At 42.0% G+C, this 26,469-nt stretch overlaps 2 protein-coding genes across 11 annotated transcripts in view; both read right to left on the minus strand.

The window, feature by feature from the left end:
• Positions 1-558: 558 nt before the first annotated feature.
• On the minus strand, positions 559-5,601 carry SLC35D3 (solute carrier family 35 member D3). Its single transcript, XM_082475743.1, has 2 exons — positions 4,297-5,601; positions 559-3,278 (listed from the first exon to the last, which is right to left on the minus strand). The coding sequence occupies exons 1-2, from the start codon at positions 4,733-4,735 to the stop codon at positions 2,449-2,451; spliced, it is 1,269 nt and encodes a 422-aa protein (XP_082331869.1). The 5' UTR covers positions 4,736-5,601; the 3' UTR covers positions 559-2,448.
• A 2,131-nt stretch (positions 5,602-7,732) lies between these two features.
• Positions 7,733-26,469, minus strand: part of PEX7 (peroxisomal biogenesis factor 7) — a 91,412-nt gene continuing 72,675 nt past the window's right edge. For 3 of the 10 annotated variants that reach the window (XR_014267300.1, XR_014267302.1, XR_014267303.1), the window contains exons 10-12: positions 25,786-25,818; positions 21,153-21,548; positions 7,733-11,451 (exon numbers count right to left, since the gene is read on the minus strand). Coding sequence is in view for 5 of the 10 variants with exons in the window: in XM_082474888.1 (XP_082331014.1) it covers positions 12,562-12,630; positions 25,786-25,818 (102 nt within the window). In the remaining 5 variants the exon portion in view is untranslated. Of the gene's footprint in view, positions 11,452-11,491; positions 12,631-21,152; positions 21,549-21,996; positions 22,062-25,785; positions 25,819-26,469 lie in introns of those variants that run through there. The other 7 variants (XR_014267301.1, XR_014267299.1, XM_082474891.1 and 4 more) reach the window with 7 other exon arrangements.

A 26,469-nucleotide genomic window follows, 5' to 3' on the forward strand; every position in this document is an offset into this window, starting at 1 on the left:
TGTGGCTGAGCTCCAGCACTGACTCCTATGCTGCCCTGCCCTGTGACTTGCTTGCTCCACGGAGAGACTCCTAAGCTTTGCCCAAACCAATGCATGGGACACTTTTGATCTTCCTGGGGTTTTTTCTATCCTATCATACCCCCCCTCATCCCTCCTACCATAGGTGTCTGTGATGGTTACTTTTCTATGACAACTGTCTAGGCTGTGGTGCCCAGTTGTTTGGTCCAATAGTAGTCTAAATGTTGCTGTGGAGACACTTTTAAGATATAACTAGTATTTATACTCAGTAAACTTTGAGTAAAGGAGATTACCCTCCATAATGTGGGTGGGCCTCATGCAATCAGTTGAATGCCTTAAGAGCATAGACTGAGGTTTGCCGAAGAAGCAATTTTGCCTCAAGACTGCAACATAAAAGCCCTACCTGAGTTTCCCACTTGCTGGACTGTCCTACAGATTTTAGATTTGCCAACTCCCACAGTTGCCAATTCCTTAAAGTAGATAGATAGATAGATCTTCTAGGTTCAGTATACACACACACACACACGCACACATACACACACACACACCTTCTTGGTTCTGTTTCTCTGGAGAATTCTAACTGATACAGTGTCTCCACAAGTTTATTGACAGAAAAGAGTTAATCTTTTTGTAATAAATGGAAACCAACAGTTCTAACCAAAAGGATTTTTTTTTTTCAGTGAAAAACAATCATTTTATCCATTTGCCTGATAGTGGACTTAACAAAAATATATATACTTCATTCAACTTTGCTGCTTTTCACTAATAATTCTCAGCTTCACAGAGTTGCAGCAGGATGTTGCCTTCCGGCATGCTGGCATTACAATTAATGCTTATTTTGAAAGAAGTCAGTATAACTCTAACCAACCATTTCTAACTGCAGCCAAATGAGAGCTCCTACATCTTAAATGGCTTGTAGAGGTACCTATGAAAACAATGAACTGCCGTGAAAACAAGTAAGCCAGAACCAATCACAAACCATTACAATGTCACTTAACCAGCTTGTGGAGACAAACTGATGCCTCTGCTTTTTGCTCTGCTTTGATTTTTGGAAAATAAAGAAAAATAAAGGATGCCACCATCTGAGAGTCTCAGAAATATGCTGGCAAATAATGAGTGTCTTCACCCTCCAAGTACCTCTCCGGGAGAGGGCTGACCGGAAGACTTCCCCCTCGCTGCCCGCTAATATTATGTCTCAAATTCTATGTTAACTGAAGTCGGCTGTGGATGCCTTTCATACTACAGCATGAGGCAGGACTTTATTTTACTTTACTTTTCCTTGACTGGAAAATGAGAGTGCTTTTGATGCTGTTGTTGTTTGAAACCAAACTGCCGTGCTAATTTAGGAAGTTCCTGATGGGACGGGCCCTGCTTCCCAGATACTAGACACCACCATAGAAGGCAAACACAAGCCTCACAACAGCAAGAGAACACAGATGCGCCTAAAACAAACTTCTAACATTATCCCTTTTAGCAGAGAGACTCATACTTTATTTTGACAAATTTAAGATAGAAAAATATCATAAAGTGAATATAGCAGTTGCTCTTTTTGTAACACGGTTTGGATGTGCAGTGCAACTTGAAAGGCCTAGCTTAACAGAACGGTCTCATTTCTGTTTGGGTTTCAGTTAATACTGAATTATACGTCAGCCGTTGCATTTACTTTAGAGAATACTGGACACAGTAAAACTGTTCTTTTAAAAAGGTTATGGCATTCAATAATAAATATTATAAAGCATGAACCAAAACAACCTCTCAAATTGTTTTTATAATTACTAAAAGCCAACTTTAAACTTCATGATTAAAGCTGAGGATTCATAGTTTCAAAATAGCTTTAACATTTTCTACCAATATATAATAGAATAATAGAATAGTAGAGCACTTATATATTTTTTAAAAGTGAGGAAATATTAGAGGAAACATATTTCAGATGACTATAAACAGTAAACATCAGTTCAGTGTATTTAAAAATGTCATTTCAATAATATACTCTTCCCAGCTGGCCATAAAAACTATAGTTCTAACTATCATCAAAAAGGTGCCCCTGCATGTAATCTTTGAGTTTACTAAGCGCTGCCATCATTTCTACACTCCATCTTTGTAAGGGGTGGTTGAAGGACTCTTGGTACGTGCAGATATGTGGTTATGGTCATAATGACAAGAAATGTGCCAGGAGTCTGCAGCCGGAAAGCCTGCCTTAATTTGTTAGTCACCTTCACATTCTTTTGTCTCTGTGATGCCTCGGCTAAACTCGCGCTAAATAATTCACACGCCCTTGCTAATTTTGTTGCTGTCAGGCGTTTCAGCTTCTGTCTTTGCTTCCCTTCCTCACTCCTCAAAGCAAAATATTGGGCGGCTCCTCATTAAAATATGTCATCTCTAACATAGAAAATAAGTGTATGTACATATATACATACATGCATTTCCTTTTCAAGGACTGGGTAACTCTTCATTTTCTATCAAATAATCCTTCTTCATATACTTGGCTCCCCTAACTAACCTCCACACTTCGAGGTAAGTATCCTTTAATGACCTCTTGCTCACTTCTTCAGGGCTGTCTGAGATCTGCGAACTCCCAGACACCAGCGGGACTCCTCTGGGGCTGCCCCTCGCCTCTTGCCCACCCTGCTGAGTGGAGCCACCTGCTGCCTTCCCACCTTCTGACCCGCCATTTCCACCCTCCGCGGGCAGCTCCTCCAAGCCAAACGGCAGCTGGTCTCCACTTGGCTGCGCCTCCTCTCCCCCAGGCTGCGTCTCCAAGTCCTCGTAGTTGCTTTGCTTTCTGGTTTCCAAAAATTTGGCCACGCAGTAAATGATGGAGCCCAGGGTGTTCACCACGACTCCGGCAATGAATAGAGAGGTGGGCTCCACGTCGCTGAAGGCCACCATACCCACCGTGATGGTGGCGATGCTCTTCACCACCCCCACGAAGCTGGTGGTCACCGCTGAGTTGATGTAGGTGCAGTGCAGCGTAGTGAAGTTCATGGCACAGCCGATCAGGATGCAGGCCACGAAGATGCACACCATGGCCGGGTCCTTCCAGCCGGGGAAGGTCCAGGCGTGGATAGAGTCGCTGCTGGCGAAGGAGAAGATGACCAGCAGCGGGGTGGCGGAGACAGCGATGACGTACTGCGCGGTGAGCGGCCCGTGCTCCGTGTCGGCGCTCGCCTTCTGGATGAGCACCAGGTAGGCGGCGTGCACCAGCACCGCCAGCACGCCCGTTACGTACCCGATGGGGTCGCCGGTCAGGTCGCCGGCTCCTGGAGCGCATCAAGAGGACGGAGGAGCCAGGGCAGGAAGGAAAAAGAGAAGACACCGGGTTGGCAAGGGTGGGTACCCACTGGGGCAACGGCGTCGGTTGGAAAGTACACAGGGTTCACGCCCCAGCTCTACCCACGATTATCAAAAGAAGAGCCAAGTTCAGTCAGTGCCCAGTTCGAGGCAGGAGAGGCGCGCCTTCCCTTCCTTATCCCTGGGGGTCTCCGGTCTACCTCTATCCAAGACAGAGGCCCAGGACAGCGCAGATGCCCTCGGGGTAGGCGCTGTGGCTTCCCGAGCTGGCACGGATGTCACCCAGGCACGTGGTACGCCTGTCGCCTCCGTGGGGCACCAGAGGAGCGAGCGGGCCCCGGCTAGTGGCTTCTAACCGCGGGCGGGCTGGGAACCGGGCGAAGAACGCCCTCCCCTCGACCCTCGAATGAAGGCATCCCGCTTCGCCAGCTCCCATCTCGCTCAGTCCTCCAAGCCCGACCCGCACGGGTCTCAATCCAGTTGCCTCTGCCTCGCGCCCGCAGCCCCCCGCGCGGCGCCGGAGATCCCAAGCTAGCCCCGGGGCTCCAGCTTGGCTCCCGTCGTCCCTCCCTACTCCGGCCCCGAGTGACCCAGGGAAGTTCACGGCCCCCTCCTTCCGTCTTGGTCTGGGGACTCTAGCTCCCAGGCTCAGGCGGCTCTCCCACCCCTCCCGGAGGAAGGAACGAATAAAGGGGGAAGACGGAAGGGGGAGGGCGAGAACGGAAGGGCGATACGGAGTGAGACGGGCGGGGGTCGGAAGCCAGGACGGGGGGGAGGGGGCTCTGAAAGGGGGAGGCCGGAACCCTGGGGAAGGCTCTGCTGGGTCTCAGAAGTACCGTTTTCGAGCCGAGCGACCACGTTCAAAGCTTTCCGCCTCTCTCTGCCTCAGTCTCCCCACCTGGAAGTGAGGGCTTTGCCCTAAGTGATCTCCGCGGTCTCTGACTGCTGGGGTGGGGCGTACCGGGGGTCCGCGCGGGTCCCGCTCACCTGCCAGCGCCGCGCCGCAAGTGGTGATGAGCACGGCCGCGAGCACGCCCGGCGAGGGCGCGCCGTTCTTGAGCACCAGGACGCCGATGAGCATGGTGACCAGGGGCAGGCAGCGCTTGAAGACCACGTACATAGGCAGGCTGAGGCCGCGCAGGGACCAGAGCGTGAGGCTGGACTGCAGCGTGGAGAGCACGGTGACGCCCGCGAAGGAGCGAGCCAGGCTCAGGCCAAAGGGGGGCACAGCGATGAACCCGAGGCGCCGCAGCAGCTCCAGGCTCAGCGCCGCGGTGGAGCTGGTCAGGCACTGCACCAGGGTCAGGAAGGTGAACTGGTAGCGGCTGATGAGGAACTTGAGCAGGATGTTGAGGGAGCCCGAGAAGACCCCGTGCGCGATGGCCACCGAGATGCCCAGCACGCGGCCCCGGCACAGCTGCCGCATCGCGCCTGCCCCGCCGCACCCGGCGGTGGTGGAGCTCCGAGACCTGCGGAAGGAGAGCGGGGAAGAGGGCCGGGAGGAGCGGAGCGAGGGCGGCAGGGGTGCCCGCCCAACACCACGGCGAAGGGCAGGGGGCGCCGGCTCGGCTGCAAAGGGCAGCTCCAGCCAGGCGTCCTCGCGGCTCTGCGGCTCCGCGTCCGACTGCCCCGCAGCTCCGGGGAGGCAGTGACGGGGGCGGGGGACTCCGAAAAGTGGCAGGGGTGGGGGGCTGGTCTGAGAGGAGTGGCGGGAATCCTAGCGACAGCGATTTGTAAGTAGGTGACGAGCTGCGTTGGGTTGTGTCCCGCGCGGTTTCCCCGTCAGGGAGGACGCTCTGCGGTTGGAAGCCCCGGCAGCGGCCGCAAGCGGGACCGGACCTGCGCCCCTCGGGCACCTAGCACCCACCCGGGCGGGCTCTCGGGGCGCTGTCCGCTCTTCTCCCGCATGGCCAGCGGCTCCCGCTTGTCCTTGCTTCCCGGCTCCGAGCTGAGGGGCGCGGGCTGGGGGATCGCTGGCACAGCTAAAGATCTTAGAAACAACTGCGTTCCACGGTCGGGCACCGTTCATTAGCCGCAACAAGTGACGGCTCCCTCAGGCCCCTTCCCCCTGAGCTGCAGCGGCTTTTCCACCCACGGTTCCTCCCGGCGCAGCCGCGGGACCCTGTTCAGCTGCCGGCCAGGGAAGGGGAAAAGGTCGGTGCCAGCGGGCTGCGGGGCTCCCGGACGCTCGGGCGCCAACGCCCCAACATCGAAGGAGCCCAGGGCCCCAGGCCGCCGCCGGGACGTGCTTTATTTAGAGCGGGAAGCTGGTCCCTCCCAGTCCCGGGCGACGCGCTCTTCTGTCTGTGCGCCTGCCGCGGAGGGACCTGGAATTACGCTCGCGGCTAGGGGCTGGGGGAGGTTCCCGGGGGCGCAGTGGCTTCGCGGGGCAGTCGAGCCTGGGGGCGGGGGCAGGGACACCTATTCCAAGTGAGGCAAAAATGTGAAATAAGCAAAACAGCAGAAACTAAGTCCAAGTAGCCTCTACTAGTTCCGGAGGATCGCCGGGGCAACGGTTCCCAGGGGCGAGCGGGGAGAGACTGGCCGCTCTGGGGAATGGGGTGTGGGCGGAGGCAGGGGAGGGAGGGCGTGGTCCCAGGGGCGGGAACCCGGACGTAGAGCCGAGACTGGGTGCAGCTTTCTCTGGATGCCCTGGAACCGACCGCCACCTGCGGAACCGTCACGGGCCGCTTTGGGGAGGACAACCCCTACCTCCTGCCTCCCCGGCCCAGGGCATGTCTGTCTCCCACAGGACTTGTGAACTGTTTACTTCTTACTTGGCTAAGAGTAAAAAGAATGAAATTCTTATTTTCTGCAGGTGCAAGACTTCTGTGTCCCTACGATCTGAATTTCGTTCCCTGGAAAGTAATGTCCGGACCCGTAAACTCGGTAGCAACAGCGGGTTCGCTCAGCAGAGGTCACCACAAAGAGTCAGCACAGTTTAGTTTTCGCGCTGCTTAAAAATTACCGGCTTGGCCAGGGTTCGGGAGCGAGGAAGAGAGCGCGAGATCGCTGCGCCCTACCTCTCTTTTCCTTCACTTCTATTACCCACCCACCCCGACTGGGATCCCAACCTTCTAAGCACCACATTGCCATAATACACACGGTACACTTCCCTACTAATTCTTTTGTTTTCCTCTCCATATTTCCACTTCCGTGCTAAACGCAACGCTTCCAGGCCAGATGTTGAAGCCGCGATTATTATTGCCGCAGCAGCAAAGTAACAGTTTACATCACTGCAGTCCTTCATCTGGGTCAGCTTTGTGTGTGCTGGGAGCTCACTTTGGTGGGAGAGAGCTTGGTCTCGACCAATCCTCCTGCTGGCATGCCCAGGGCCTAGTAGGGCCCCCAGAGGTGGGCACTCAAGAAAATGCTTGCGGAATGGCCCCCTGTGGCAACCGGAAAGCATTATACTGAAAACTGTGCTTCCGGTTCCCTGGGGAATTCTTGGGTTTTATAGCTACAAGCTATGGTTACACTCTACTGGCTATTTCAGAGACTCTGTTTTTCACGTGTTGATGTTCTTCCTTTAGAAAATAATGAGGTTTGAAGCAACAGTTGAAATTTATGTTTATATGTGTGGTATAAGCATATATTCATAGTACACTCAGATAAAAACTTTGAAAATGAATTTTTTAAAGACAGCATCAGCAAATAACACATTTCTACTTCTGGGGACTGTTCCAAGTAAAGAATGGTTGTTTTAAGCCATATTAAGTGAATATAAAGAATTGTCTGCACAGACCTAGTTTTGGAATGATTCATTTCTGCCAGCAATTATAATTGCTTCCATTTGTGATACTAACATTAGGCAAAAGATTTGGGGCTGATTCAGCTACCTTACCCTTCTCATTTAGGCAAGAATATTTAGCTTAATGTTTGAAACCTACATTGGCATGAAACAGTACATTTTATCCATTTTACTGCATATAATTTTTTCCATTAGGGCTTTCATTTAAAAAAAAATGTAATACCATCTCCCACACCAGTTACTAGATAATCTCCTAAAAGAAAAATGGGAAATCTTCTAAGGGAAAATGGGAAAAATAAGAATACTATGTTTAGCAAGGTTAGTTGAACACGAATGTAGATCTGAAGGTCAAAAAGCTATTGGACCTACTGGTATCAAGGGTCAAGACTCAACCTCTATTACCTTTGGAGCTACACAATAAATTTTGATGGCATTAAATAAATCCTTTAGTTCATTCATTCAACAATCATATATAGAGCTACTATTTTGTACCAGGCAGTCTGTTAGCCACAGAGGATTCAAAGATGAGCGCTCATCTTAGTCCTTAGGGATTCACAGGGGGAAGTGCGGCAACACAATGACACTCATGCAACAGTGGGGGCTTGTGGCAGAAACAGGAGAGTGCTGAGGAGGGCAATAACATCAGCAGAGAAGGCTTCCTGGAGAAGGAAATATGGTCTTATTTCATTATTTTAATTGTAAAAGTAATACATGCTCATTATAGTACATAAAAGGAAAACAAACTTTGTAAGCAATAAGTGAACATGCTGTCTTCAATATTCCCCACCCCCAGACCCACTACACGGAGCTGGATACTGTTAAGAGTTTGGCGTGAACCTTTCAGTTTTTCTTGTGCATATATGTATACATACATAATTCTCCCTTTAAAAAAAAATAAAATTAGGATATCATACACATTTGTCTATAAAAGCATATTGTGGTAACCAGCCTCCAAGAGAGTCCCCAGAGATGGCTGGCTTCCTCATATTTACACTCCCGTTAACCCCTCCCGTGTTGTACAACAGTCGGTCTGAGTGACCAGTAGAACGCAGCAGAGGTGATGGCGTCACTCCTGAGATTAGTGTGCAGAAGACCGAGACTTCCATCTTGAATTTTCTCTTTCTCTTGTATCATTCAGTCTGGAGGAAAGCCAGATGCCATGTCGTAGGGACACTCAGCCAGCCAGTGGAGGGTTCTACACAGTGAGCATCTGAGGCCAGCTAACAATCATGTAAGTGACTTTGGAAGCTGACCCTTCAGCCCCTGTTGAGCTTCAGATGTCTGCAGACCTAGGTGACGGCTTAACTGCAATGTCATGAGAAAACCTAAGCCAAAACAATGCAGCTAAACTACTCCTGGATTCCAAACCTCTAGAAACTGTAAGATAGATAAATGTTTGTTGCTTTAAGCTGCTAAGTTTTGGGGTGATTTGTTACACAGAAATAGATAATACACATATCAGTAACAGTCTGTTTTTCCAGGTCAGCACACATAGTTCTACCTTCTTTTAAATGACTGTTCTATCATATAATCTTTCTTCTCCAGACAGGCGTCTAGGTTTTACCAAACACTGATGTAGTGATTACCCTTGGAAATTTGTTCTTAGACACTTCTGTAATGATTTGGTGGGTACAGGCAGGGAATCCTAAAACTGAAACTGCTGGGTCAACAGCTAATTTAAAACCTTTATTGCCAAACTGCCTTCCAAAAAGGTGCATTAACAGTACTTTCGCTTTAACCAATATTGGATATTATCAATATTTTAAATGTCTGCCAAACTAATAAGCAAAAAAATTCTTTGTCATCAATGAGACAAAGTTCAACTAAGTATCCTTTTGAAGTATATTAAATATTTGTTTTCCTATTGATATCCTTTGTTGCTTTTATGTTTGGTCGTCTTCTTAGTGATTTTTAAGAGCTCTTTATAAATTCTGGATATTAAATCATTTGTTACGTATGTTGCAAATATATTCTTCCAATATGTCTTCTTTTAGCTTTGCTAAGAGTGTGTTCTGCTATTTTAATTTTTGTGTGTTGTCAAACTTTTTCTTTAGTCATTTCACATGACTTTCAAATAAATGATGGGTAAGAATTTGCCAAGCCAAGAGCAGGGTAATCCAGGCACATGGATTACCTTAAGCTAAGATAGAAATGAAAACCTGCATTATTTACACAGGGAGTTTGTGAGCACACTGGTGTTGCTGGAGCACAAAGTCCGTGACAATGTGGAGAGAAGCAATGCTGCAGAGAGCGGCAAGGGCTAGCCCCAGAGGACTTTGGCTGCCTGGTTAGTGAGCTTGAACTTTTTCCCGTAGACAATCCTATAAGCAGAGAAAAGTTTTACACTGAAATTGATGTAGTCAGATTGCATTTCGGATCAGCTTCTGGCAGCTGTGTTGAGGAGGATGGCTCCGAGGGTACAGAACTTGAAACAGACAAAGCATTGAGGAAGCTGCTGTGATCGTCCAGAGAAAAGCTAATGATGGCCTGAACAAGGGCAGTGGTGTTTGGATTGAGGGGAAGAGACAGAATGGAGAAGTATTTAGGGTGTGAAAGGGATAGGACTTAGTGACCTATTTGATGTGCCTTGGACTGGAGAGGTGGGAATAAGGAAAGGAACAAGGATGGCATTTAGGTCTTTAGCTTGAGCGCCTGGGTGGACAGTATTGACAACAAATGAAAAAAGCATGTGCAGGAGGAGCCCATTTGGTGAGCAAGATGAATTTGGTAGAAAGAAAATGAGTGCAAAGGCTGAGGGAGACCCAAGTGGGGAAGGCAGGAGATTTGGGAGTAGTCAGTATGGAAGTCAAAAACATGTAAGCAGATTATCTCTTTCAAGAAGAGGCCAGTTAAGTAAGAAATTAATGAGTTCATTGCTGGAAGAGCCAAATTATAGCTAAGATATACAGAGAACACTCACTGCCAAAGGCAGAAGGGACAGCTGGCTCTCAGCCTGGGTCTCCCTGGGGGTGACATACCTAAGGGTCACCCCAGACCCAGGGTCAGCTTCTTAGCGCTTTAGACTTGGAAACACAATTTTGCCAGTTTTCTCAGGAATGATCAGGATCTAGTCACCAGAATGTCCCACAGCTTTACTATTTCTCAGTGGGCCAATTTCTGTTATTCCTAGGAAAAGGTGGCCACATGGCAGGACCAGATCCAGTCACAGCAGATTTCAAATTCCAGCTCCATATTTCCTGGCTACCATGACTCCCGAGAGCCTTCGTTTCCTTGTCTGGAAAATGGGAGGGCTTCCTTGCAGGGATGTTATAAAGATGAAAGGGGATTAGATACAGAAAGCATCTCACGTAATGCCCAGGTCACAGAAGACGCTCAGTGACCTGGGTTCCCCTCTCCTGCATCCACTCCTCAGTCTGTGTCGTCACTGCAGGTGCAGGAGGAGCTTGGGGGGGCAGGCAGGATGAAACCCAAGAACTCAGTTGCCAGGAGACAAATTCTAATTTTCCCAACTAGAAGAATGAGGAGTGGTTGTCCTCTAAAGTCCAGAGGCTGCTCGGTTTGTGAATTACCAAGAATTCAAAAATCGTGTGCATTCCCTTTCAGGACACAATCCAGCTCCTTTTCCTCTAGTTTGCCAATCCTCGCTCAGGGAACTCACTGAAGAAATGTTCACCCACCCTCCTTCAGATTGAGAGACTCCAAGCACCTGAGTTAAGTATTATGAAGGTAGGGTTCTAGACATCTCTAACATCCCTGAAATAGAGGGGAAATAAATCAAGAGAGATATTAGTTTTTAAAATCACAAGTATTTGTTTCAAATGATACATGGTAGATTATTTTAATAAAATCTCTTGCATTCTAAAAGAAAAATGAGTAATTTCATTTCACTGTAAATATGATCTGGGTTAGGTATTTTAAAAGGTCTATTATAAATTCTGCTGATACAGAGAACATTCACTGTGAACCCACTTTTATTGAACTGCATGCAACACAAAGCAGCTCTATGAACCAACCTAATCATCGTGACACATCGCAGGATGTGTTTGAGCACCTTGTTCCTTACACGACGTTCATGTGAAGCAGTGTCCTCTCTGTGGGGGCCTCTCAAAAACAATTAGCACTGATTGGTCTAAGAACTGAAAAGAGTTATACTTTCTGTGAGACCATTCATTCATTTGACAAATATTCATTGAGCACTTTCTATGTGCCAGGCATGGTGCTAGGGCCAAGCCAGGGACTAGGACGAAGTCCTTGCCCTCAGGCCTTGGGCAGCATTGTGTACTTGACCAGACTTCCCATTTATGCTGCCAGTAGCAACTTTCTAGGACTTTAAGGCATATATTTTCAAGCGCACTCCTGGCTCCACTTTATGTCTCGTTTTGTTCTTGTGGTCTTGTTTTTGTATTTTGTAAGCTGTCTTAATCTTTTTTCTGTAACAAGTAAACAGGGAAATATGTAAATTAGACAATATACATATATTTACATTTATTTTTGTTCTGATTACTACAAGTATATTTTGCTCTTTAAAGAAATCTCAAAAACTTGTTAAAAATTTAATGACAATTTTTGCCATTTATAACACATTTTATTTTAATAGTATATAAAAACATAAGTGTTATGCAAGGTTGTCTATTCTACTAATTTTTCCCTTTTAACCTAATTTTTTATAGGTCATCACACCTAAAGGTTTTTCAAGACTTAGGGAGGTAGTAAGGAGGGTTTATAGCAATACTTAGGGCTTTCATTACTTAGTTTCAAGGATAATTGCTTGAAACCTTGGTGGGACCTAAGACTTTTTGCCCAGTGACCAGTTTTTAAAAAATCTGATTGTAGAGAAATAGGAAGAGAGACATAGGGTCATGGGTAAATATCTAAAAATATTTGAATAAATGTAAAATATATGTAACCTCTTAACTCTCTGAATCCATGTTCTTAAAGCATGACAGACACCAGTCCTTGAAAGAATCTCATTCATTCCGTGTATCAAGCACACAGTAGATGCTCAATAAATAACTGCGGAATAAATCAGTGATTATTAGAGCCCTGTTACTGAATCACAGATATATCTATATTATATAGTGTTATATATATATACCATATTAGAAAAAGTAACCTTGTTGGGGGTGTCATAAAATCATTAATGACCAAGGGATGCAGTTTATTGTGATTTTTATCAACAGCAGTGATTATATTTTCATCAAAAATATCAAATTAAAAATGAAATATATCACTATCAATATAATCTACAGATCTCTCATATTTAATCCATTTTATACTAGAAAGGCTATATTTTAATAGACACTACAAGACGTACCATAACTTCAATATTCCTTAGGATTTTAAGAAACATGGCTTATGTACCAGGCTTCAATAGTGAGCCAAAGTCTTTATCAGCTTCCTCAAAACTGATTCCAGAATAAATTTTTAAATTTTGAAATCTGAATAGTATATAAAAACATAAACTCTATGTTATCAATCATTTATTTCCCGCTAAGCAGTTCTTCAGTCATATCCTTTGTTTCTGAATGGAGTAGTTTATCTCAAGCAGGCATGGTAAGACAAATAGGATCATATATCTTTATTGTTTCATCCCAAGCACAGTCAGCCACCTGAAAACAAAAAGGAAACATAATCTACAAATGTTCAAAACTGGCAGAAAAGCCTAAGTCTTTTAGAGTGTAAGTAGATCATCCACCAGGGAACATCTCTTTAAATAGGAAGTACACAGGGACACGTTTTTGAAAAAAGGTCTATTTTCCCTTTTTAAGATACACTTCGGGGATTGGTTCCAATTGATTGAAGTTGCCTGTAAGGATTTCCTGCCAGAGCTACATAATTCCCTATAGGTCCTGAGATAAATGCTGAAAAGATACATTCCTAAACTGTGAACCAAGGCACCATACTAGCTATTGTGGGGATAAAAAAGGAGGAAAAGTATAGCTCTTGCCTTCAAAGAATGGCTCATTCAAAACCAGAAGTGGAAAGTGCTCTAATAGAGAGTCTCAGGAGAGGAACTCTTTGAATCCAACTGGGGCAGTGTCAGAAGATTTCACAAATGCCGTGGCATTCACACTGGCCCTCTTTAGGGGCAGACATGGGAGATACGGACATTCAAGTCCAAAAAGTCACATAAAAACATGAAGGGAAGATAGTTCATGGTGCTCAGGAACTGTGTGTTAAAAATTTGGTGAGTGTAGCAATGTCTCAGGGTATAAGATTACTATATAAAATCACTCATATTTCTGTATACTAGCACGAAAAAATTTTTAAATTACAATCAAAAAATTCATTTACAATAGCATCAAATAACAAAATACTTAGTAACACATTTAACAAAAGATATGCAAAATGTCCACACTAAAACACGGCTGAGAGAAATGAAAGAAGGCCCAAATGAATGGAAAATATACCATGTTCATGGGTTCAGTATTTAAGAAGTTAATTCTCCCCCCAAATAATTTATAAATAATTCATAATCCCAGCAGGCTTTTTAATAGAAATGGAGAAAGTGACTTTTAAAGTTTAAGTAGAAAGGCAGAGGACCTAAAATAACCACAAAAATCTTGACAAAGAACAACAAAGTTATACTACTTACACTGTCTGACTCAAGACTTATCATAAAACTACAGTAATCAAGACAATGCAATACTGGAATAAGGATATACAAGTAGGTCAAAGGAACAGAACATACTCAGGAAGAGACCCCACACTTGGACAGCTGCTTTTCAACAAATGTACCAAAACAATCCAACAGGGAAAGAAAAGCCTTTTCAACAAATGATGCTAGAACTGGATGTCCACATGGAAAAAAATGAACTCAACCCCAACTTCACACCATAAACAAAAGTTCATTTGAGATGCATGGCCCACAGACTGAAATATAAAAGCCAATGGTATTAAGCTTTTAGAAGAAAACACAGGAGAATATAGTCTCAATCTGAAGGTAAGTAAAGATTTCTTCAACAGGAAGCAATAACCATAAAAATTAGATAACTTAGACTCAATCAAAAATAAAACTTTTGCTCATCAAAAGACACTGCTAAGAAACCGAATAAGCAAAACACAGAGTGGGAGAAAATGTTCACAAAACATATATCTGGCAACCAGAATATATAAAGAACAACTATAACTCAATAATAAAAAGATAACACAAATTAAAAAATTTTTTATTAACAGATAAAAAAAGATATATGAATGACCAATAAGCACATAAAAATATTCACCATCATTAGGCATCAAGGAAATGCAAATAAAAACCACCATGAGATACCACTACTTACTCATGAGAATGGCTAAAATTTTAATTTTAGATAGACAATATCATATGTTAGCAGGGATGCAGAGCAGCTCCAACTCTCATACCTTGCTGGTATAACCACTCTTTGGAAAACTGCCCATTCCTTATAAAGTTAAACATATATCTAGTGATTCCATTCCTAGAGGGGTTTCCAACAGAAATGAAAACATCTTCACAAAGCAATGTATGCAAGGATGTACACAGCAACTTCATTCACAATACTGCATAATTGGAAACAACCAAAAGACAGACAAAAGAATGGGTAACAAACTGTAGTAAATTCATGCAACAGAATGTTGCTAAGCAACACAATGGAGGGAACTACTGATGGGCACGACAACGTGGATGAATCTCACAGATAATAAGTGGAGTAAAAGAAGCCAGAAACGAAAGAGTACATCCAGGAGATTCCATCATGTAAGTTCTAAAACAGGTAAAACTAATCTAAGATGAAAAAAAAAATTAGGCCTTTGGTTTGTTTTGTCTTTTCAGCTGGAGGGAGGGATGGGGCCAGGGAAAGTCTGGAAAGGGGTACAAGGGAATTTTGGAAATGTTTTGCAAATGTTTTGTATTGAGATGGGATGTAGATTACACAAGTGTATCTGTCAAAAACCTATATCTAAGATTTGTACATTTCACTGTATGTAAATGATACCTAGAAATAGTAAGAATAATAATGACAACAACAATAATAGCAATAATAATAATAATGAATGAGGAGTGGGACATGAGTAGAGGAATAAACAAAACAAGAATGTTGAAAATTGTTGAAGCTGGATAATGGAAGTGCCTTATCCTACTGTTTGCTTTTTATACGTTTGAGATTTTCCACAATAAAATAAGAAGAAGAAATGAAAAAATGTAGATAGTAACATGAAAGATGAAGCAGCAGGAGAGGGATTTGACCCAAGTTATTTGCACTGTATTTCCCGTCCTTTAATGGTTGCAAAGGATGAAAGTTATATAAGGGAACTCACAGTCCTGGTCCATCTAATTACCTGGCTGTCACTATAGAACACAGGAACTGCTCAGATTAATCAGAACATACTAACTCCTTATCATCCATTAACAATACCTCAGATCAGAATCCAAGCTAGAGAAAGCATTAGAGACCTTTTAGTCAAACTTTTTTAATTTAAGCATTAAAAACCAGACTCTTCAAGATTTGGCTGCTACCCACTTCTTTTACTCTCACTGCACCAGGCTCACACACTCAAATCCTGGCATCTTGTTCATGCCTCTGTGCTCTTATCCTCTCACTGATCCCCTCCCCTGAATAACCTCTTTCTCCTTCCCTTTCCCTCTGCCCCTCACCTTGTTTTGCCTGGAGATGACACCTCTTTTGGGAAGAATCCGTTTAAACATTACCTCCTCTGTGAAGTCATTCATTGTACCTATAATAATCAGCTGTGCTTATTTATTGACGCATATGTCTTCAGCTCTTTGAGGGCATGGACCATGTCATGGTCCATGTCATAACAATGACTCAAGGAAGATTAGCTCAAAGAATGTATTTTATAGATTAAGACTGCAGAGATTAACTTTTTCTCATAACCACACTAGAGCAGCAGAGTTGGAACCAGAACCTAAATCTGTTGAGTCTGTCCACTGAAAACAGTGCCTCACAAAAGGCCAACTGACACTCATCATCTGCCTAATCCTGCAATTGTAAATTTTTATACCACGGAATACAAAGATCATTATATAAATTTATCCGTCTCATCTATGTATATTTTTTTCCAAGTGCTGGGCCTTTCTGCATGTTAAGTGTCAACTATTATGGAGAAGAGAATCAGAGAAATGAGACTTAAGCTTCTAATATAAGGTATCCATAAATTACCTTTCTGAATCCCTATTTAGCACCCTTCAATCCAGCTTCTTAATTACTCAGAACTTATAACTAACAGATGTCAAGGCCACTGAATCAGCAAATGTTCATAATTCTATACTACATTAATTGGTAATATGAGAAAGACCTAAAACTGCAATGATATAGAATTATGAATAGACTGACTCAAATTAATGCAAACACTATTTCTCCATTAACTAATTAATTAAACCCCATCTAGTGTTATAAGTTTTAAAAAGCTAACAATTAAAAAAATAATAGTAAGGTAAGAAGCACTTTAGTAAACTAACAATGCAGCTCCAGATTCTCTAAGGAAGGCACTGTAGAGACTTCCTGGTAAAGAAAGGTGACCGTGTGGTCGCTGTGGGTCTGGGGTTAGGGGGCGCTCGTTAATTACCATCACCACTCCAATGGCCTTAAAGGCATTCTATAACTTAGGGTAAACATGGGGCTTTTTCTTAATTTCCCATACTACCTATCTGAGGCCAGCCTAAAAGACATTTAAAAAAAAAAAAAGACTTTGCTAAAAATAAGGGGTAACAAAAAGACCAAAAAATAAACAAGCAGATGACATGATGATAAAAAATCTGCTTTACTGGATGAGATCCACTCATTGTTTTAGCTTGCCAAACACAGCAAGGGATCTTTCCCAGGTCCCATCCTGCTTCTCTACAACGAGCCTTCTTTCCCTCCCATCCCTGGGAATGCACTCCTGCCATGAAGACTCCTTCAAGGCCAGACTCAGCATAGAGAATGAGAAGACGATAACAGCATATCTCCTTTCTCATCTACCGAAGATCCTCTTTCTCCATTTCAGTCTCCTATATGAGGACTCATTTCTTTGCTCCTTACCTTGTTGTCAAGAAAAACTGTGAAAGATTGCAATCAGCAAAAAGATTGCTAGGTGTTCTTTCAGCAGAATGCTGGCATTGTCCTAGAGCCCCACAGGGTTACCTGATTCTATAGGGGTCTATGCCTTCCAATGTCTTTGACTGGATTATTTTACAACTCTAAAGTTATAGAAAACTGATAGTAATCAAATGATTCTCAGCCATTAAAATTGCAAATGAAGGTTGTCCTGTGGAGATGCAACCGATGCCTCATCCTGTCTCCCAAGAGATGATTCTAATCATTAAATGTTACTGCCTTATAGATACTGACCAGTTCTGCACCTATTAGTAAATTCATTTTCACATTCAGCAATTGCCTATATGTGTTTTTTCTTAGGCTCCTTTGAGCTAGTTGTAAAATCCTTCACAAGTTACATAAGGTCTTTGACACATGTTCATGCTATATTTGTATGAGAGCCATGACTGCCATTTTGAAAATTAACCTTTAACATGGCCACAGAAAAGCTATTTCATTAAAAGAACACACATGAAATGGGGATAAGGGGCCGATAATTATACTAGGAAAAAGAGGCTAAGAATAACTGCTAAAATGGGGTATGAAACTGAGCTCTATCTCCACCTTCTGACAGCAAAGCTGACAAATGCAAACAATAATGTAAGATAAGCAAATAGCATAATAAATTTACCAGTTCATCAGGGGAGATAAAGTTTTTTCTAGAACTTGACTATAAGAGAAATATATAATAATATACCTCCACTACAAAAAGCATTAAATACCAAAAGAGTGGATTTACAAGAGATACAAGTCATTCTTCACATGGCTGTTTTTAAAATAAACATCCCAACCCTCAATTAAGACAAAAGCATACTATTAAACTGTAGTTTCCTAGAGGCATTTCTATTGGGCAGTAGTTCTCAAGCTTTGGCGTGCATTAGAATCACCTGGAGGGCTTGGTAAGACAGATGACTGCCATCCTCATAGCACTGGTCCTCAAGGTGTGGTCCTGGGAGCAGCTTCATTGCTATCACCTAGGGCTGATCTACAGCCTGGGGTCTTTAAACCAAGGTCCACAGATGGGATTCAGAAAGTCCACAATGCAACATTTTGTGGGTATGTACATTTTGAGGGGAGGGGAGGGGAGAGAAAATCAATCATTTCCTTCAGAGTCTCAACCCCTGGCCCTCCAAAAGTTAATCCAGAGCATTCTCCAGCTGAGTATTATAAATACGTAGGGAAGATTCTAATATGCAGCCAGAAATGAGAACCTCTAATATAGAACCCCTGATATACAGTCCTCCCTTAGTATCTGTAGGGGACTGGTTCCAGGACCCCAACACACACCAAAATCCATGGATGCTATAGCCCCTTATATAAAATGCTGTAGTGTTTGCATGTAACCTATATACATTCTTCCATATAATTTTAAATCATCTCTAGATTACTTATAATGTCTAATACAATGTAAATGCAATGTATATAGTTGTAAATACAATGTAAACGCTACAGAAATAGTTGACAGTGTGTGGCAAATTAAGTTTTGTTCTTTGGAACTTTCTGGAATTTTTTTCCCCTAATATTCAATCTGCAGTTGGTTAAGTGTGTGGATGGGGAACCCATGGGTACAGAAGGCTGACTGTATATCAGTTAACAGGACTTTTGTCCTGTGCACTAACCTGGAGTTCTTTGGGAGTACTTTATGTGCAGGAATTTTTTGTTGTTGACTAAAAAGAAATTTAGCATTATTCAAATAATCTTCTAAAGGAAAATTTCTCTTCCTTTCTCGAGGAGAAAGAAGAGGTTAATTTGCCACTAATACAATGGAAAACACCTTGTGCCATATTTTCACATTTTTATTTAGAATCTAAGCTTCAAATCTGGTAGGTTGATATGTGGTAGGAAGACTGTGAATTGGGAGGAGGACTAAGAAAGAAGAAACATGACTGAACTATCTTTAAAGAAAAACACTAGTCCTACCTGAAGCGTTCTTAACCAAAAGTTTATGTAGCTTCCTGATCTTATTCTATTGATATGTAAGCAAGTATCCAGAATTTCTACTTAAACGCATTAGAAAATTTTATTACCCATTTAAACTATGGTTAATAACAATATTTTTATTTTACTCATTTTATTTGAGATTTGTACCCTGGTGAGTTCTAAATGGGCTAAAACCCACAGGGCCAAATTAAGGAAATACAGATTTTAAAAAAATCTGTTCTAAAGGGAACAAATGGAGCAAAATCTTTCAGGCATCAGAGCTGAGCACATTACCACACTTGCACAATAAATTAGGCTCTATGCTTTATGACAACTAAGAAGAAAATGACAGTATTCTGGGCAATATAGCTTCTGTTTTCTAACAACATTCACATATGGATGTAAACACTTTTGTACAACTAAACCTAAACAGGATCTTTTTAGAATCAGTGATTACATATCTTGAGCAAATCTGTATTCCTTGTGTTTTGTATATAATAAACCTTTAATAAATGTTTGTTGAATAAATGAATGAATGAATGAATCCATGTATGAGCAGTGATTTTCCTCCTCCAAAGATTTTCTTGAGTAGAGCCTCAAACATGGTAACGAGCACCTAATCAGGTGTGAGGTCAGAGATCTGGGTAAAGGCAAAAAGTTTTATAGGATTTGGGGGATAAATGGAATTTCTGAGCACCATGAATACAGGTATACCTCATCTTATCGTGACTCGCTTTATTGTACTACGAAGATACTATGTTTTTTATAAATTGAAGGTGGCAACCCTGCATCAATCAAGTCTACTGACACCATTTTTCTAACATTTGCTCACTTTGTGTCTGTGTCACATTTTGGTAATTCTTGCAATATTTCAAGTGTTTTCATTATTACTATATTTGTTATGGTCATCTGTGATCAGTGATCTTTGACATTCCTATTGTAATTGTTTTGGGGTGCCACAGCTATGCCCATAACGAGACAACAAACTTCATCAATAAATGTCGTTTGTGCTCTGACTGCTCCACCAACTGGCTGTTTGCCCCATCTCGCTCCCTCTCCTCAGGGCTCTCTACTCCTAAGACAGGTCAATTAAAAACCCTACAATGGCCTCTAAGCGTCCAAGTGAAAGGAAAAGTTGCATGTCTCTAACTTTAAACCAAAAGCTAGAAATGATTAAGCTTACTGAGGAAGGCATGTCAAAAGCCAAGACAGGCCAAAAACCAGGCCTCTTTCACCAGTTAGCCAAGTTGTGAATGCAAAAAAAAGAGTTCTTGAAGGAAATTAAAAGTGCTACTCCAGTGAGCACATGAATGATAAGGAAGTGAAACAGCTTTATTGCTGACATGGAGAAAGTTTTAGTGGTCTGGATAGAAGATCAAACCAGTCACAACATTCCCTTAAGCCAAAGCCGAATCCAGAGCAAGGCCCTAACTCTCTTCAATTCTAAGAAGAAATGAAAGTGGTGAGGAAGCTACAGAAGAAAAATTTGGAGGAGCAGAGGTTGGTTCATGAGGTTTAAGGAAAGAAGCCCTCTCTATAACATAAAAGTTGAAGCAGAGGGTGCTGATACAGAAGCTACAGCAAGTTAATCCAGAAGATCAAACTAAGATAATGAGGTGGCTGCACTAAACAACAGATTCCCAATGTTTAGACTACTAAACAGGCTACTTTTGGAAGAAGATGCCATCTTAGACTTTTATAGCTCAAGAGGAGAAGTCAATACCTGGCTTCAAAGCTTCAAAGGACAGACTGACTCTCTCATCTGGGGCTAATGTAGCTGGTGACTTTAAGTTGAAGCCAATGCTCATTTACCATACTGAAAATCCTAGGGCCCTTAAGAATTACGTTAAATTGACTCTGCCTGTTCTCCAGAAATGGAACAACAAAGCCTGGATGACAGCACCTCGGCTTACAAAATGGTTTGCTGAATATTTTAAGCCCACTGTTGAAAACTACTACTCAGAAAAAAGATTCCTTTCAAAATATTACTGCTCATTGGCAATGCACTTTGGTCACCCAAGAGCTTTGATGGAGATGTACAATTAGATTAATGTTGTTTTCATGCCTGCTAACACAACATCCATTCTGCAGCTCATGGACCAAAGAGTAATTTCGACTTTTAAGTCTTATTATTTAAGAAAAACATTTCATTAGGCTACCATAGATAGTGACACTTCTGATAGATCTGGGCAAAGTCAACTGAAAACATTCTGGAAAGGATTCACCATTCCAGAGGCCATTAAGAACATCCATGACTCATGGGGAAAGGTCAAACTATCAACAAGAACAGGAGTGTGGAAGAAGCTGATTCCAGCCCTCATGGATGACTTTGAGGGGTTGAAGACTTCAGTGGAGGAAGTAACTACAGATGTGGTGGAAACAGCAAGAGAACTAGAATTAGAAGTGGAGCCTGATTGAATTGTGATTCAATTGAATGAACTGCTGCAATTTCATGATAAAACTTTAACGGATGAGGAGTTGCTTCTTATGGATGAGCAAAGAAAGTGATTTCTTGAGATGGAATCTATTCCTGGTTGAAGATGCTGTGAAGACTGCTGAAATGACAACAAAGGATTTAGAATATTATATAAACTTAGTTGACAAAGCAGCAGCAGGGTTTAAAAGGATTGACTCCAATTTTGAAAGAAGTTCTACTGCAGGTAAAAATGCTAACCAACAGCATTACATAGTATAAGAAGTTGTTTGTGAAAGAAAGAGTCAATCAATACGGCAAATTTCACTGCTGTCTTATTTACGAAATTGTCACGGCCACCCCAGCCTTCAGCAGCCGTCACCAATGAGATAAGTCCCTCCACCAGCAAAAAGATTACAACTCACTGAAGGCACAGATGATGGTTAGCATTTTTTAGCAATACAGTATTTTTAAAATTAATGTATGTACTTTTTTTTAGAGCTAATGCTATTGCACACTTAACAGACTACAATAGAGGGTAAACATAACTTTTATATGCGCCAGGAAACCAAAAATTTTGTGTGACTCACTTTATTGAGATATTTGCTTTATTGTGGTGGTCTGGAACCGTACCCGCAATATCTCCGAGGTCTGCCTGTATTAATTAGAGGTTTCATAGGGAGCTTTCTTTTATGTCCCAGGAGCTGTTAGTAAAATACTCCTCTGCACTACGAAGCTATCTAAAATATAATTCACATATACATATATACTTATATTCATCCATTTATTCAACAAATATTTGCTGAGCACCTCTTCTGTGTCAGAAGTGTGCTGGAGATATTACAGTAAACAAGATGGTCCTCGTCTCTGTCCCCACAGATCTGGAGTCCAGCAGAGAGATGAATAAGTAAATAGACACCTACAGTGCAGAGTGATGTGAACAATGATAGAAGAATGACAGGGTCTAGTAGAAATAGGAAAAGGATCACTATAACCAAATGTGAGGAAAGTGGATGCTTTCAGGAGGACATATTATCTAAGCTGTGGCTTAAAGAAGTATGCCTAAGCCAGAGAGCCTTTGTTTGTGGGGCAGGGATACAATGGAGAGAAGGAAAGTGTTCTAGGCAGTGGAATAAATAAGAATAAATGAAGACCAGAGAAAGAAAATACCATAGGATATCAGTTACATGTGGAAACTAAAAAATACTACAAATGGGTATACATGCAAAATAGAAACAGACTCACAGATATAGAAAACAAACTTACGGTTACCAAAGGGAAGAAGGAAGAGAGGAGGGACAAATTTGGAGTATGGGATTAACAGATACAAGCTACTACTACATATCAAACAGATAAACAACAAGGACATACTGTACAGCACAGGGAATTATACCCATTATCTTAAAATAACCTGTAATGGAATATAATCTGCCAAACTACTGAACCACTATGCTATACACCTGAAACTAACACAATATTGTAAATCAACTATACTTCAACAACAAAAAAAGAATAAATGAAAAACTGAAAGTTCTAGCTTAAAGGTAGCTAAATTGCATTATAAGTCCTCTGATGAAACTCTTAATCTTTTGAGAGGCTTTTTTCTGGCTCCTCTCTGACTCCCGTCTAGGGTTTCTTGAAGGCTGGCTGCCAAGGCCTATCTTGTGTGACCCCCTCCCCTTGCGGTGACTGTGCATGTGGACACCACAGGGTAGGAGCCTCCAGTCTCTACATCTTCTGCCCAAGGATATTCAAGTAGAAAATTTATTTCTTAACCTGCAAGCACCCAATGCAGTACATTTCATCCCTATGTCCTCTAAGTTTCCTTTAATCTGAGATCAAAACGCAAACCAGCCATGTGTCAGGAGTTACATAGTGAATTTATGCAAACTCCCTGATATGTATGTACTAAGTAAATGTTGAATGAATGAATGAATGAAAAGACCTTTTTTTAGTATATTAGTCAACACTTTCCTTACTTTTACTTAAACTCCATACTGATTAACATAATAAACCACGTTCTTCTCTGTAGTCACTTCCTTCCGTAAGCTGGTTGAGTAAATAAGACGTATTTTCTTTAGCCCGTTATTTAATACATTGCAACATAATGTCTGGGCTGCTTTTTCAAAATTTGACTCGAATATCTACTGAAGAAAAAAAAGAGAAAGGAGAGAAGGAATAGAAGACCTTGTCCAGGACTTGGAAAGACAGAAATACTTTGCCCAGGCAGAAGTGGAGGACGGTGAGGGGAAAAGTGGCAAACACATGGAGATCACAAATAATAAAATACAATTGGTATGAAATAGGGAGATTCCATAGGATGGTTGAGAAATAAAATTAAAAAGCAACATAGATTATATTGAGTCTTGAAAGTAGGATTAACAGTTCAGACTCTACTATGGAGGTAATAAGCTGCCTCTTGAAAGGTTTCTGAGAGGACATGATGAGGATGACAATTTAACTATGTCGATTTGTAAATTAAAACTGGTATGTAGGCTTCCCTGGTGGCGCAGTGGTTGAGAGTCTGCCTGCCAATGCAGGGGACACGGGTTCGAGCCCTGGTCTGGGAAGATCCCACATGCCACGGAGCAACTGGGCCCGTGAGCCACAACTACTGAGCCTGCGCGTCTGGAGCCTGTGCTCCGCAACAAGAGAGGCCACGATAGTGAGAGGCCCACGCACTGCGATGAAGAGTGGCCCCCGCTCGCCGCAACTAGAGAAAGCCCTCGCACAGAAACGAAGACCTAACACAGCCAAAAATAAATAAATAAAAAATTAAAAAAAAAAAAAAAAACTGGTATGTAACCACTATGGCAGAAAGTTAACGGTCAGACTAGTTAAAGAGCAATCACAGGAGTGACTGACCATGCATTCCAAAAAGAGAAAGGCCTGTTAGGAGGCAAACGTAATATCTTTATAAGATGAGAAAGGCCTAAAAAAATGACAGCCGTAAGAAAAAAAAAAACGTGTTATGTTGCAAGAACATGATATGTCTGTTCATTTATTCTAGTCTTTTTTAAAAGTCCCTTAGTGAAGGCATATAATTTTCTTTATCTAGAGTCCTGCACATTTTAAAATTTTTATTCTTCTTTGTATCATACATACACACACACAGTTGTTGCCATGTAAAAGTAATTTTTGCCATTTTATTTTCTAACTGATGATTACTGGTATCCACATGGTGTTCATTTTTGTATATTTTAATTGATCTTCTTATTGAACACTTGCTATTTTTAATAGGTTTAAAGTTGATGTTCTTGGATTATAACATTTGACAATAGTATGAAGTACAAATAATGATAAAATTTTCTACCTTTTAAAAATATTTATATTCCATTTTGTTTTCTCCTATTACTAATTGGCTACAATTTTTAGAACCATGTTGATTAACAGTAATAAGGGTGGCAAACTTCATCTTGTTGCTGCCTTTAATGGGGCCATTGATATATTTCAGGTCAAGGACTAACAAAATCAGACTTGCATTATGGAGAGCTCTCCCCATAAGCAGTGCTGAGAAATCAGTGGAATGATGGAAAGAGCTTAGAGACCAGTTAGGAGATTACTGCAGTCATCCATGGCAGAGATACTAATAAATGCTTATCTAAGGCAGTGGAGCTAGAATAGTATGGTCCACATTTCAGAGATATTGGTGAGGAAAAATTCATAAGCTTGATGCCCATTTGAATTTAGGCATGCAAAGAGAAACAAGAAAACTAGGATGGTTTCCCAGGTCTCTAGTCTGGCCCCATCATGCAATCAATTGACCACGTTAGGAATACTGAAGGATAAGTATATAATAACATCTACTGAGATCACACAGTAAAGGCAATCGGATAAATGGGTCAAGCATCACTAACATATAATTAGACGCCAGCTTCAAGAAGAAGATGCATAAAAGTTAGAGGACTAAGACGTATATTGGAGAATATCTGCTTTTGGAAGGACGGTAAGGAAGAAACTGGCCTAAGAGATGGAGATATTTAGCAAACAGGTAAGGAAAACTGCTTAGCGTGGTTAGCATTAAAGCAATAGGAGAAGATTTTTCTTTTAAAAAAATTAACATTATATAGCTAAAAGAAGTCTGAGAAAAGGCTAACTTGGTTTTCAGGAGCTTTTACTAGTGACCTTTTGGGGCTTAACTTCAATTGAATGATGAAAGGAAGACAGACACAGGGGCTTAAAAGAGACTGTTGACTTTGAGAAACTAAAAGCAACAGGTAAACTACTAATTCTCGATGTCTAATAATAGATGAGAAACTGAATTTACTGGTAGGGAGGTAAGACAGTGGGATCAAGTGAGTTTTGAAAATAGAGAAAAGAACTGACTGATGGTCTAAAAACAAAAAACAAAACAAAACAAAAACCAGTGGATTACTGACCTGGATGAAGAAGCCAATGAGAAAATTAGGAACCTAATGGAAAGGGGAAAAAGAGAGATGGAACATAAATATTTTGAGGTGATAGAGCTGGAAGAAGATATTCATTCTTGTCTATTTTAACAATAAGATAGGAGGTAAGGACAAACATCCGGAGTGTTAATGATACTGCAGAAGATTGAGGAACGACATTGTGGAGAGTGGGTTACAAAATCAAAAAGACTTCAGAGGTAAGTTGAGTAGGACCAAGAGCCCAAATGAAGTTTTTTTGAAAAGTAACTTGTTGTGTGTCAAGTCTGCTGTTTTTTAAGAAGTAATGCTCTATAGTCTAGAGAAAGAAAAATGAATAAGAGAGTAAATGACTGATTCAGGAATGGGAGCCCAGAGGCAGCAGAGGCTAAGGCGTCAACAATTTCAGAAGCTCTCACTGCAAGGACAACTCATGCAGTGCAGGGGGCAGTAGACACAGGGTTACACCAAGATCCTATGGAGCTGGGCCTGGGGAAGGTTTTATGGCTGGGGGAAAACAAGCATTTGTCATACAGTTTTAAGCTAAAAATTACACAATTATGAAAGCATCAAAGAGGAAACAACAGAGACTAATGCCTGAGGACACTGGGTGCTTCTGGCACGTGTTCTTTTCAACTCTAAAGCTAGTCTGCGACAGATGCAGAAAATATCACCTCA

The sequence above is a fragment of the Balaenoptera physalus genome, assembly GCF_965194825.1.
Source record: "Balaenoptera physalus genome assembly, chromosome: 9".
Taxonomy (NCBI): domain Eukaryota; kingdom Metazoa; phylum Chordata; class Mammalia; order Artiodactyla; family Balaenopteridae; genus Balaenoptera; species Balaenoptera physalus.